Raw genomic sequence first — 14,241 nt, 5'->3', positions numbered from 1 at the left:
AGGGGTTTAGGACATTTAGACTTTCAAAGCAAAAAGGTCACACTTCTGTGACTCTACAGTTATACAAACAAATTCATGTTGAAAACCACACAGTGATCCAATCCTGCATACCTGGCTGTAGAGCTCTACTGAGGACTCCCCTTTAAGCTGGTGGCCAGTAAGGTAAGTATTGTGTGAAGACTCGATGTAGTAATACGACAGCGGAAAGTTCAAGTCCTCAGCATTTTCTTGTGACTCATCATTTTTGGAGGCAAAGTTGTCTTTATCCATCAAAAACCTAGACATGAGAAAATGTGAGGATATTTTATGCTGAGTATTTTGTGACTGTCATACAAGCATTGATACAGTGGTTTAATTGGTTTATATGTATATATAAATTACCTTGCAAATCCTTCAAAAGACAGCAACCCCTGCTGGCACATATTCACACTTGGTTCAAATTTCTATAGGGAAGAAGAAGTTTAAGAGATGTATAATTACAGTTTCTAGAAATACAACTTTCTCATATTTTCACGGTGTAGTTTGCACAGTGAACTAACTAAAACCATTCTTTTTTTGGATAAAATAGATGTCTGAAGTATGCTGATACATATTTTACAAATCACTAAATAAGCATATTAAACTTATTACTAAATCAAAGAAACATCCAGGCTGGAAAGGATGTTGGGAGGTCATCTAATCCAACCCCCGGACCAAAGCCAAGTTAGTACTTTAAGCTGAAATTGAAAAGGATCCATAATTAGGCACCTTTCTCCTGTTTTTGTTCGTAAACACAACACAACATCATCTTGAATTAAAGAGACTTGCAGTGTGCTAACATGATGTTTCTTTACAATATCTGCCTTTTAAAGTTTGCAATTTTACATTACGTATTGATAGCTGAAATTCAAAATTTTTAGCCTTTGTTAGCTGCTAACTTAACTTTGGAGTATACATGTTTGGAGGAATTAAAAATGTTTTAATTTCTCATCACTTCAGTCACTGTATATAAGGAAATAAGATGTCCATGCTTGCTCAGGGAAGTTTTTTATTAAAGAATAAACATAATGTGGAAATGGTTCCAAAGTAGGATTAAGCTCCCTCAAAGGTGGTCACAGACAAGAAGAAAACAATTCACTGTCATGAATTCTTTTTGAAGTGGTGATGTTCCTTCTGAGTAAAGCACACATAGCCTATAAAACTGTTATTTGCATGCTTTTTTTTAATAGACATTTTTATGGACATCTGCACAACTGTATACCCCACCATCAAGTATTAAATCATTAAAGTATAAGATAAAGTATTAGATCAGTGTGAAAGGACATATCCATGCTATCCTGAATACAAGGTGGACAATGCTGGCAGGAAAAACAGAAATAACAAGAGTTCAGGTGGAAGGAATTGCAAGATGTTTGTGTTACAGACCTGGATAATACTGAGAATTTCATCATAAGTGCAGTGTTCTCCTTGGCAGTTCACGAGGAAGTCATTTAGCTGCTGGATTCCCACTCCAAATATTCCTAGCGAGGTGCTTTCAACTCCAGTACCATTGGTTACGATACTGGCAGCAGCAATAGCATCAGATATTTGTCTCTGGTTATCTGACAGCTGCTGCCTGCTCTTAATGAACAAACCAAGGTCTGAAACATTCCTGGTCAGCAGATCTTAATAGAAAAAAAGAAAACCAAGCAAAACACAGAAATATAAACATAAGTTATGTAATTTTGTGTATTATATACATTGCACAGAATTTTATATACAGTACACATTAATTTCTGACAACTTTAGCACTGACATAGTAAATCAGAACAAACCAATTTTGTTTCTGTTCACTAGTGATGAAAGAGTATTAAGTGTGTTTGAAAACATTATGAGTAGACTGTATGTGCTAAATTACAATAAATGAAATTCTGAAACCTTTAACATGGATTCACAGCCTCTCACACACTTGTCCCTCAGGACACTCCTGCTTCCTCTCACCATCACATACAGCCTCTAAGCCTTTGCTTCACTGTGTACAACCCTATGCCCTTCCTGTGTGATCACCATTTATCTTCTTCTAGTCCCATATGCTACTTGTACTGTACCCTCCCCACAGACTGCTTGGCAGAAATACTGTTTTCTTTAAATGTGCACAGAGCTCCAGACTTAGATTATGATAACTGGGGAATGTAAAGGGGGACAGAGGTTTCCTTACTCCTTGTCCTACATAAAGCAGATCTACTAGTAAAACACACAGGAAAAAACAACCAAATGAGACACAGAGCACAGCCTCCTCATTTCTTCTCCTGACACGTATTCAGTATTTTTGCCCTCCCAGAGCTTCTGCAACCAGACATAAATCCCTGTGTTGGGCCCAGTCACTGAGCAACAAGTTTTATGCCTCTGCTGTACTGTTTACAAATATATCTGGCTAATGTAAAGTTTTATAACACTTTTCCTCTCCTTCATTTCTCAACAAGGCACCTGTCTTATGTTATGCTAACTAGGTATTAGTGGAGGTACAGCAGCAATCCTCTACATAGACTTATAATTGATAGTTTATTTATTTATTTGTTCTTTATGAGACTGACTGGAACACTTTCTTAAGGCCAATAACAGAAGCTGCTCAGTAGTTCAACAGTGATATTTTCCTCTTTAACAAACCTAAATCAGGCTGGAATCCACTGGTATTTTCATCAATCTTCAAATTAGTGTAAAGTGGAGCAGGCTCTAAACCAGATCGATTGCAAGGCACAGCATAGATATCAAAAAGGTCTTTCAGATCCTTGCGGCTACGGACACTGCAAAAAGAGTTGAAAAGTTCAATTTTTACTCTTTTAAACTTGGATGAATGAGACCAGTACAGAATAAAAATATTTTACCTGAAAGATTTGAAGAGCTCTACAAATTCCACAAAAGTCATGTTACTATCAGACACCATGAAATTCTGAAACCCCTTCATTCCTCCTTTAACACGGCCATGCCAGCTACTGCTGCTCCATGTGCTAAATCAGAAAGAGACTGCTGTAGTTTGGTTATGTTCAATTTCCAGTCATTGAAATATTACACATTACTGCAGCAACACTTTATTTATGCTCTCCTTAATATATTTACTATCAATATCTGGAAGAAGCAAACAAAACAGTATCTTACAAGATGAATAATGATAGTTTTACCGCAACTACTCTTCTCCCTGAAGACAACGTGCAAAAGGGCCTAATGGAAATGGCACAAGTGAAAGCATTCTCATTTTCCCTTTAATGAAAACAATGCCAGTATTCTTGCAGCACAGATTTTTTATGAGGTTTACTGAAGATTTGCTAAGGGAAAAATAAAGAGATGTAGAATTCCTTGAAGCTCGGTGCTGTCAAAACATCTGAATGAATAAGCAAGAAAAACAAGTATTTTCCCTGTGCACCTGGGGTTTCCTGTATCTGGGAGCATAAAAGGTGCAGATTTTATGAAGGATAATCCTTCCCCTTTCCTGGCACTCAATCCCCATTGTTTGCCAGCCCTTGAGTTTCCCAAATACCTCCCAATTATAGATTATCATCAGATACCTCACAGACAAGTCAAGCTACAGTTCTCTGCTTTAGGATTGGCCAGGAGATTTTGATGGCTATTTCCTTCTAGATGCTACGGATTTCCTCCTTTCAGCGTCATGGGATAAAGGAAAGAAAGCAGATTCAAATTTCTCGAGAGCAAAGGCAGAAAATTATCAGAGAAACAACTAGCTATTTGGTGCTAATTATTTTAGTTGACTTAGTAGTATCAAGCCCAGACACTTTCCTTATAAATGCAATTTTTACTCTAAGTTGTGCAGCTGAGCAAAGTTTTTGAAGCAGAACCAGTACGTTTGCAAAAGCCACATCCCAGAATATTTAGGCTGCTGCAGCATAAGTTTAGTTTGACCCTGACCTGAACTATTCCTTGAGCAATGGGAACAAGTCCCAAGTGAATTCCATGTACTAATTTATAATGATGACAGCAAGATGGGCCACACTCTTGATTCCCTTCCTAGGCATAAACACCAATGAACACACACTGCAGGAACAGGATCTTCCAGCACCAGCATCCTGAAAAGGGAGGGATCTAAGCAGCCAGCACAAATATCAAGAACTGTCTAGTTCGGACTGTAGCTAATTCAGAAGTTACAGTATTTGTTTCAAAATATCAGGCTAAGTGGCTGTGTATCAGACTTTATTGCTTTGTAGTGTCCAAACCTACAAATCCATTAATTTATAAATTCTGCCACCAGGTTCAGTACAAACAGTTCCAACAGCTGTGATGGAAAAACACATCAGGACCAGCTTGTTGTCCTGTCTACTTGCTGCAAGCAGATGACTTCTAACATAAATATGCTAGATCAGATTCCTCAGTTCACTCCTGGCCTTGGACAGATACATGCTATTGAAAACAGAATGTGACTTCAGAGTATTCAAAAATACCATCTACTTCAGCTGATCATGTTCAGATTGTTTAACATCACTATGGCAAGTACTGACACACTGCATATAAATTTTCAGCTAAAATAATTCCTAACATTTTTATTAGACAAGAATAATAAACCACAATGAGGAAGGTCTCTTGACTCAAAAAAACAGACTAGAAATGTAGAGTACCAAATGGAAGACCAGCAGCAGATGATAATGCTGAGCATTTCACCAGATCTGATCACTAGTATCTTACACAATTATTCCATAGGTAATAAATACAGGTTGTTAGAGCCCAAAACCCCAAGGAAACCCCACTACATCCAACAACCAAAACTAATTAGTAGCAGTCTGTATTATACCTTTATACAGTACAGCTAACAACAGGCAGTTTACTTGCTCTTCACAAATAAGCCCTCATCTCCAATTTTCCATAATCTGTTACCTGTTTCCCAGTGGTGTTACCCCCCTTCCCCCTGCTTCCTTCACCTTACAGGCAGCACTAGATTCCCAAAGAACTTGGAAATTTGCTGGATGCACATCTGCTTTAAGAGAATAACAGAAGACAGCTGCAGGCTACCTGAATTTGGAAATTATCTGTGCATATACATTGTAAAGGGATTTATTCTCAGTGTAAATTATTTGAAAGGAGGTCAGGAATATCAAGGTTGTGAATTATAAATATGTAAAGCCCCCATTTTTCATTCTCTACCGGTAAGAATTATTTTTATTTAAAATGTACAATAAAGATAGCCAGGTCTATTGTTTTTAAATTGTTATCATTATTTAGATTCTTATTTTCACTTTAAGAAATTATTTTTATTTAGCACTTCCTACTTGATGGAGACATTGATATAAGTGATTGGTCAGGGAAAATTAATGCACATATTATATGGCAAGAGAAAGATAAAAAGTCTAGAATCTCTCTAGCTGTCCTCCTCCTAGATGCTATACAGCAGCCAACAATCATTTGTTACCAGCTAAGCTTTCTGTGCTGAGCAGCCTGGTGGGACCCTTTGCTCCCCACTAAGTTCTGTGAGGGATCATGAACTAACTTGATGTGCACAGATAGCTCATGTCCAACACTGCCTCCAACTATTAACCCTGTTAATGCTTAAATCCAAATCCAGATGCTAATCTGAATTAATAAACTCTACTGGCTCTAATCTGTGCAAAGCCATACAAATACATGCAAGCATCCCCAGTGGATCCTGTATTTCCTAGGCTATTTCATTGTCGAGGTCGTTCCAACTTTCTATTACTTTGGAAAAATACTTCATTTTATCTCAATTTATGATGCTTCTGACAGAACCAGTTGAAGATAACTAAGTAGGTAAGTTGATTGTTATGAAACTGCACAATTAAAAACAAAAATGGAGCAAGAATAAATGCAAGATGTCTGTGTTCAGCCTTGTGGGTTCCCAAACTTATTTTGCTTATGTCTCACTATTGTTCAGAGCAGCACCTTCCAACAAGAATATGTCACTGCTCAGTGTATACATAGAATCATAGAAAATTAGGGTTGCAAGGGACCTTGAAAGATCATGTAGTCCAACCCCCCTGCCAGAGCAGGGTCACCTACAGAAGGCGACACAGGAATGCATCCAGGTGGGCTTTGAATGTTTCCAGGGAAAGAGACTCCACAACCTCCCTGGGCAGCCTGTGCCAGTGCTCTGTAACCCTCACAGTGAAAAAATTCTTCCTAATACTTATATGGAACCGATTACAAACCATGTGGATAACTGCCCCAGTCTGCTCCTCTGGTGATATTTGTACTGCTAAGGCACCCATCCTGCCACTTCTTCTGAGTGGGGCAGAAAGGCTCAGCTTCACATTGCTCTGCACTGACCAGCAATTGGCTCAGGTCTGTTTTGGTCCCCCAGGTGCTTGCATGTCTCCAAGACATCATTTTAATTTCTGGTGTGTGTTCTATGTGAAGTAGCCAAAATAAACTGTGGCATATGCCTGACAGGCTGCCATTTGTTTAGTGGAGCACAAAGCGACAGAACCTGCCATGACTGTGGGTGGATTGCCTGAAGATACAATCCTTGCTGGGCATGTCCCCTACATGACAGTATGTTGTCTGAGATCAAGTAAGATATCCATCCATACTATCTAATTCCAGAAATCTCTGGAGCAAATATCCCCAGAACTGCACCTCAATTCCATTTGGGAAACAACCAGGTGGTTTAATCGAAAGGAAATGCCAGGAATGAATTAATATACATACAGGGTGGATGATCACAGGACTCTGCAGCAGAAAGCCAACTATTTGATAGCTTAGACTTACTGATCACATCTGAGGCACTACAGATATTTCTTTCTTTCTGTGCATGTGAATTGTCCACACTGGAAAATTGGAGAGCCCAGTTCAGGCCTGTTAAGGGTCCAAAGGGTAAATACCTCTTTATAAAACTCTCTCCAGTGCTCCAAGTCTTTTAATGGCTCATGAAAACTGGGTCAAGGCAATGGGTAAAACATGTAATGCTGCTCTGAGGAAGATTTCCTCACACAGCTGTATGCTGGGCAAAGTCTAGCAAACAGGGTTGTATCAAGCTGGGGAGAGCTCTACCAAACAACGCTGTGGAGTTTCCAGACAACTATGCCAGGGAAAACCTGACATAATTCAGGGAGACCCACAGTACTAAGCTGTGCAGGGATCTGTCTGTAAATGCAAGACTGAGAGGATTTAAAGGAACATTAGCTGCCCTTCCCCTGGGAACATGTGTTCTCCATTGAGCCTTTTAATCTGTTAGAGAACAATAATTATTTTGGCATAGAAGCAAAAAGCAGATCTGCAAACCAGAGAAGCATTTACCAGAGTATTTCCTCAGTTTAGAGGAAAGCAGTTACAATCCTTAAAAAAAAATAAGAGGAATGTTTTACAGAGATAAATCCTAGTCTGGTATGTTCATCCCATGGTTGTGAATGACAGTGAAGAACAAAAAGTAAAGAATTCAGGAAGAATCTCAGAAAGCAGTGTTGAAATAAGAAGCAGACAACTAAAGATGTTCACTAGGGACTCCACTATTTTCATCTATTGTCAAACCCAATTGTTTTACATTTAAATAACCTGAAATAGACAACATAAACCACTACACAAGACATGTCTCTACAAAAATCATGCTCTACCAGCAGCTGTAATCTCTTCCATTGTTTACCATCACTCATAACCATATCTCAGTATTCATTCTGTTTATAGGCACTGGAAGGCCCTTGTTGAGACCATCTTCTTTTATGTGATAAAGTACCAGACACATCCCTGACATGTTGACAACCATTATTACCATTAACAGAATTAATACATTAGTGTACTATGTCAATACATAACCACAGAATGTGGTTCACACTGTGTAAGTGATATAAAAAGGATGAATGTTTGAGGAGAGGCTGTAAGAGAAAGATTTCAAATCTGTTTCTCTAGTTACCTGATACAGTACTACATCACCAAAAATATCAGCAAAAGTTAATACTCCCCCAGGCAGAAATGACTTGTGCTGAGAAACCTCAGAACTTCTGTTCACACATCTATAGCATTTCTGTTGACTTTCATTATCCAGAAGGTATCTATGTTTTGGAGAAGATCTGGAGAGAGTTAAACTGTATTTATGTAACTCTGGAACTGCCTTCTAGTCTGCTTCCATAATAAACTGAAGTATTCTGCTCAGGGACTTGCTACAAAGCCATACACAGATTTATGGTATTTCTGCTAAAATGTTCTGTGTTGTGTCACAATATGTTTTCCATGTCTATCAAAAGGCTAATGACCTTTCTGGTACTGTTTTTGTCAGATTTCATCAGTCTGACATAAAAAACACAACTTAAGATAATTAACAATTACTTATTAAGCAATGATTTTGTCCTTACCTAGACTGACTCTTGCTCAAAGACATTACAGGAGAGGACACTGGTCTTGCTGGTGAAGATATTGTAGCTCCTAAATTAGGAGATCCAGATGCTGTCAGAGAGTGTGCTCTCCTTGATGGCAGGTTGTTAGATGGAGAAGCATTAATAATAATATTTTGATCTATGAAGAAAACAAATGTTTGCAGCACAATTACAACATCTAGCCCAATAAAAATGCTTGTGTCAAAGAGCATGTCCATGTTTTCATGTCCATATCACAATTCACTAACATGTAGTAAGGCACAAAAGGCATTCTACATTTGTCCAAAGCCAGTGAAAAAGACCCATTCTGAACAACACTTATATTCCAATTTCATCTGAATGGAAGAGAAGTGCTATTGAAATGAAATAAAAAAACATGAACAAAACCAGAAACTAATTTTAAAGTTTACAGCATTTGGAGTTTTAACTCTAGAAGTAGTTTTATATAACAAATGTATTTTTAACACCATAGAATATTTCTGTATAATATTTCTGTATAAAAACTCTGAGGGACTTTTCATTATTGAAGCAATGTACCTACCTGGTTCTTCTTGTTCATCAATATCTTGAGGATCTGAACCACTCCTATTACGATATTCCTTACAGCTTTTTGCCTTCCGAGTTGCCATTTCATCATCAGTGGCTTCTCCACTTTCACCCTATAGATACAGATCACCATAATAAACATCCCAAAACCACTACCATTCTTTGACACTGCAGTGTGTAACAAAACCATGAGATAAATGAGCTATTCCTCCTGAAACACTCTTGTAAGGCTGATACCTGAACTTTCAGTGAAACCACCTAAGTAGGAAAGAGACAATTTAAACAGGATACATAATCAAGAGTGGGACCATTAGGTGTTACCTCAGTTTGAAAGAAGATGTCAGTGACTATACCTCTCTAACATGATGCAGCTCGTTGTATACTATTCTGCTGGTGTACAGGGTGGATCTTGCCATGTGAGGATCTCTCCTGTCTGCCCACCAGAACATGTGGATAGCCTAGATCTGCCAGTCCCTGCATTTTCTTCTCTCCTACCTACTGCTGAAAGTGGTTGAGTCCAGAAAAAGAGAGGAGACTGCCAGACAACATTCAGTGCTTCTGTCGGCCACATAAGATAAAAATGCATGATAACCTGAGACAGATTAACTGTGGTGATGTTTTTGGGGACATAAAAACAAAAAATAGCAAAGAAACTGACCAGCCTCCAAACATCATTTTGCAGTTTAATATTTTTATCAATATTTTACCTTCCTACCGAGGTAGCACCTAAAAGTCTTAACAAGATGCTGTCCTCTTCTGCTAGCCTCAGCATTCACATGTCCTGTGAATACTTCAAGCATCAGAAAAGATACCCAAGTCAATGGAAAACAATAAGCCCAAAAACTCAAAACAGCAAAACAGACTTCCAAAATTATCATCCAACTTACGTTCTCTGGTTCAGAATACATTTAGCTATACAATAATTGTAGGAAGCAAACAAATCAGCCAGATAAGCAACAACATATAGGAATAACAAAGTATTTTACCCTCATGAGTACTTTCTTCTTTTTCTTAGCAGTGCTTATTCCCAGAGTGTTGTTTCTCTGGACATTTGGTTTCTCGGTGCTTTTGGTGAGAGTTCCTGTGCTTGTGTTTCTTGCACTCCATCGTCTGCCTCCGAACAGTTCAACAGCCTGAGCCAACGTCGGACCTTCAAACCTTCCATCCTCCTATAAAAATTATCATTGTTAACAAAACAGAGAGAATAAAACAGACACATTTTCTTAAGCAATAATACAGACATCTCTAAGGGACCAAAGACAAAAGATCAAGAATAGGCAATTTTTAATTACCACATGAATACCAAAGGGCTATTTTATTTGCTATTCTGCCACTTTCTTTTGGCCCTAACTCTCATCACTCAGTATTTCAGCACTCTTTTCAAGTACAATCACTTCAGTATACAAAAAACATGCAAAGTTTGACAGAACATTATGTATGTGGAGAATAAGACCCTGTTCACTTAAGCCATGTCATGAAGTTGGAGCTTTTGGTACTTATCTTTAAGCTTACCTTACCTATAACAGAAACTAATTGCATTACGTTAAGTTTTTGACATCTTTGAGCTTTTCTCATACAAAATGATGTCTTTTACCTGGTAAAGGCTGACATACTGCTTCCGAAGCCACTGTAGTCTTTGATCAGGGAATTTCCTCATTTTTCTTACAGCTTTAGTCAATTCCAGCAATCCATCATACAGCATTCTGGCAGTGTATTTTGGAGCAACAAAGTGCAGCAACTTATTATCAGTAGTCTGAAGTCCATAAAGTAGTGTTATACCATTTTCTTCAAGGGACATATTACAAAGTTTATTTTGAACACACACAGTGTGCATATCAATGCCAGAGTGTCCCATATATACAGCCTTGGCTGAAAACAAGTCCAAAAAACCTTCCACCAGTCCAGTATTACCAAGAAACTGGTATTTACCAAGATCAGCAGTATTGCCCAGCACACTCAGTTTTGCCTTAGCATTTGCAGGACAAATGGTTGTGGGTTTTGTCCAAGTCAAAGTACTATTGTCAGGTTGAAGCTGAAGAAAGCAACGTGCTGACAGATGTGTCTCCTGGTCATAGTGAATGACAGTTGCACCTTGCTGCATGAACTGATGGACATCTGCCCTGATAGATAACACATACCAGGGGATGAGCTCTATCCCATGACAAAAAGCCTTTTGTTGCTCTTCTGTTGAATTTGTGTCCCATTCCTTCAACTGTTCAAATATATCAGTTTCAGAATCTGAAAGATCTCCGATAATAAATCTGTATGTGAACAAAGGTAAGAGACATATTTTGTGATATATATGCTGATTAGGCTATGACTGATAAATATATTTTCTGACATAGTTTAAATTAAAAGTATGCTATCATCACTATGTAATCTGGACTTAGAGGGACATCTGTAGCTTTTACAGCATTACAATTTATGTTATAGCAATTTTGAAATAATTAATAGCTGATGCTAGAAATAATTACAATTTCTGTAACAATATAATTATATATTCTTAAAACTTTCCAAACATTAAATTACCAATAAAAAAGTTTCCATTTCGGTCTTAAAGCCAAGTAATTCCAGTTTCTAAATGCACAGCATAAGGTTTCTTCAGTTAAAATATCAAATACCGTTTATGGAAAATGTTAGCAGGATTTAGTGTATTGAAGACAGGACTTATAATCTCTGTTCCATTACTGATTTAATGTGCAGACCTTTCATATGATACATTTTTCTGGTTCATACTTGTAAAATACATGTCTTTCTCATCAGAAAGCAGTGAGAACTTTATTGGATACTTTCCATTAGAAAATTGAATTTTACTTAAGGAACATATTAACATGAAACTTGTATGCAGCAACCAAAATTTTGGAAAAATTCTACCATAACTTATAGATACAGAGAAACAATATTGAACTAATAAATGAAGTACTGTAGAAGCTTGTAGCATGTATGAATGAACAAACATTCCGTATTTTGGCAGTGCTTTAATAAACATAAAAAAGAGCAAAGTGTTCCGTGTTCAGAAGAACTAATTATGCACATTTTCCTAAGTAAAAGGGCCAGAAAAATGCAAAAGTTTCATCTGTATATTGTTCACAACATGCTGTCCCTATACCCTCAGTGCTTTTCCTTCCCATTGCTACAGTACCCTCAGCTCCTGCCCATGTCCTACCAGCTGAGCAAAGACTTTGTTCCAAGTCACATACACTCCTAAACAGCACCAATAACCATTAAAATTTCTTCAAACTCTTCTCTCCCCAAGACAGTAATTAATTTGAATTTTTCCCGTTTTCCAAACATCAGTTCTAAAAATTCATTTATGAATGTATTAATCAGTCAGACCTCTGCCTCCCTGCCAAATTTAGCTAAAAGGGGCCAACGGGCTGAAGATTCATTGCTTGTCGTGAAGGGACAGACAAACAAAGGCAGAGTAACTCTATCAGCCTTAACTGCAGCTCTATTTCCTTAAATCTTCCTACAAATAAAGGTAACTGAGCTGGTATAAACTGTCTTTCTAGAGATTTACCAGACACATGTACATCAAAATATTTACCTGTATTATACAAGATTAAGGTCTTCAAGTTAAACAAACAACTAAAGCAGCAATTTGTCCCCATGCCCTCAAAACAATCAAGTAAGTGTCTGCAAAAATGCTAGAAAATGTGTTCTGGGACTGGATATACATGGCTGGAGAAGTCTAGTACAGTGGAGACAGAAATGACAGGGGTTTGTTGATGCTGTATTTCGCATGCTGAGGTTTAAACCGTGCAAGAAGCAGGTAAGCCAAGCATGCACACTTGTAATCCTATGCAGAAACATAACCTCAGACAGGAGCTGCCAAAAGCAACACAGCTTCCAGTTACTGGGAACACACAGAGCATGGACTGAATCAGAAGGTTTCTTCATATGTGCTGAACTGAGATGCAAGGGAATGAAAAGAAAGGATAAAGGAAACATTAAAACAGGTTAGAGTTTTAGAGGGGAAAACTGCATGGGATGCAAAAAGGAAAAAACTTGGTTTCCCCTAGTTTTTTAAAAGGTATTTACTATAAAGCTTAAAAGTAAATAAAAATTACTAATAAATAAGTAATTACTAACCTGAACTAGGAAACAAAACTTTACCTATCTGCAGTTTTGCGCACTTAAAGTCTTAAACTTTCATTTCAGTGTCAAATTAGGAGGGTTTTTTTGCATTTAATTCCTACTTTAATTAGCATGGAATTTAATAGATTATATTTAAATATAAAGCATAAATAAACAATTTAACAAGAACTTTTTACATAAACACACAACAAAGACAATTTTCTCCATATTGTTCTCTTTTGTTCATCCCAGTGAAATGTTGATTGTGAGTTTCAAGCTGATTTTGAAGGTTAATAATTAACAAAAATAATTCTTGGGAGAAAGTATTTGAATTAAAGTTAAGAGACAACAGAAATGGACAGTACTAGGACTGTCTTTCTTGCCTTAATCTACTGCTACACTTTGCAGAAGCAACTGAAACCAGATGTGATTAATTCTGTTAGAAACCATTCTCTCAGGAAATAATTATTATTTATTTGAAATGAAATTTAGAAATGAATGTTAATGAAATAAATGCATTTGAAACAGGAAGATAGTAGTTCCTTTCCAGGCAGTCACTTATTAGATTTTTTTGTGTAAGTAGCTAAAATATGTTGGATATTTCTGATCATATGGGTATTTCTGATACGTTATCAATAAAATACCTCAAGCAGTGACCTATGCTCTTTCATGCAAGTCCTCATGTACTTTTACAGCACTTCACCTCTGAACAGTATAGTTCTGTTATTTAATTTGAAATTATTCCAACACAGTTAGTGTAAAACTGACCCACCTATGTCTATATGAGCTGCAACTTCGATGAAAAGCAACTGTCTAGAAGACCAAGCATAGTCTTAAACTTTGCATTTACCATATTTCTTGCAGGTGAATAGTACAGAATATCCCAGGACTTCAAATTGAACATCTGAGATTACTGTACACTCTGCTTGTACTTAAGGGACAATTAACTGAACTGTGTAAAAAGCTGGACTACAGCAACCTGAAAATTCAAAACATTTACTAACTTGACAAATGTTTTCTGAACATAAGTTAAAAGCCTTGAATGAACATGTCCTTAAAAAAAAGAGGTCTTTTGAGGGATAAAAAATAACCTTTATTTTGAAGAGGCTAGAACACTTCCCAAGCATACAGAATATTATGTTCAGAGCTCTGATAACAGATATGTGCTGGTGCTATTCTTGTCACCATAGATCAAAATGGTAAACTTAACTCTGGGTTTTTACAGTTCTCTGTGTAAGATGAAAAGGATTTTCCCTTATTGTGAGAAGAAATAATTACATCATGAGGAAAAATATAACTATACAGAGTTACCAAGCCTTTGTGTATCAGATACTTA

At 37.2% G+C, this 14,241-nt stretch overlaps 1 protein-coding gene across 3 annotated transcripts in view; it reads right to left on the bottom strand.

Moving 5' to 3' along the window:
- Positions 1-14,241, bottom strand: part of PLCE1 (phospholipase C epsilon 1) — a 136,201-nt gene that overhangs the window by 25,220 nt on the left and 96,740 nt on the right. For all 3 annotated transcript variants that reach the window (XM_071748709.1, XM_071748710.1, XM_071748711.1), the window contains 9 exons: positions 10,423-11,089; positions 9,815-9,997; positions 8,824-8,941; positions 8,262-8,421; positions 2,844-2,966; positions 2,626-2,762; positions 1,405-1,643; positions 382-443; positions 112-277 (listed from right to left, as the gene is read on the bottom strand). In XM_071748709.1, the coding sequence (XP_071604810.1) occupies positions 112-277; positions 382-443; positions 1,405-1,643; positions 2,626-2,762; positions 2,844-2,966; positions 8,262-8,421; positions 8,824-8,941; positions 9,815-9,997; positions 10,423-11,089 (1,855 nt within the window). The remainder of the gene's footprint in view (positions 1-111; positions 278-381; positions 444-1,404; positions 1,644-2,625; positions 2,763-2,843; positions 2,967-8,261; positions 8,422-8,823; positions 8,942-9,814; positions 9,998-10,422; positions 11,090-14,241) is intronic.

The sequence above is a fragment of the Heliangelus exortis genome, chromosome 7, assembly GCF_036169615.1.
Source record: "Heliangelus exortis chromosome 7, bHelExo1.hap1, whole genome shotgun sequence".
In the NCBI taxonomy this organism is placed as follows: Eukaryota; Metazoa; Chordata; class Aves; order Apodiformes; family Trochilidae; genus Heliangelus; species Heliangelus exortis.
Note: the sequence above shows the minus strand (reverse complement) of the source record. Positions and strands in the feature narration are given on the sequence as shown.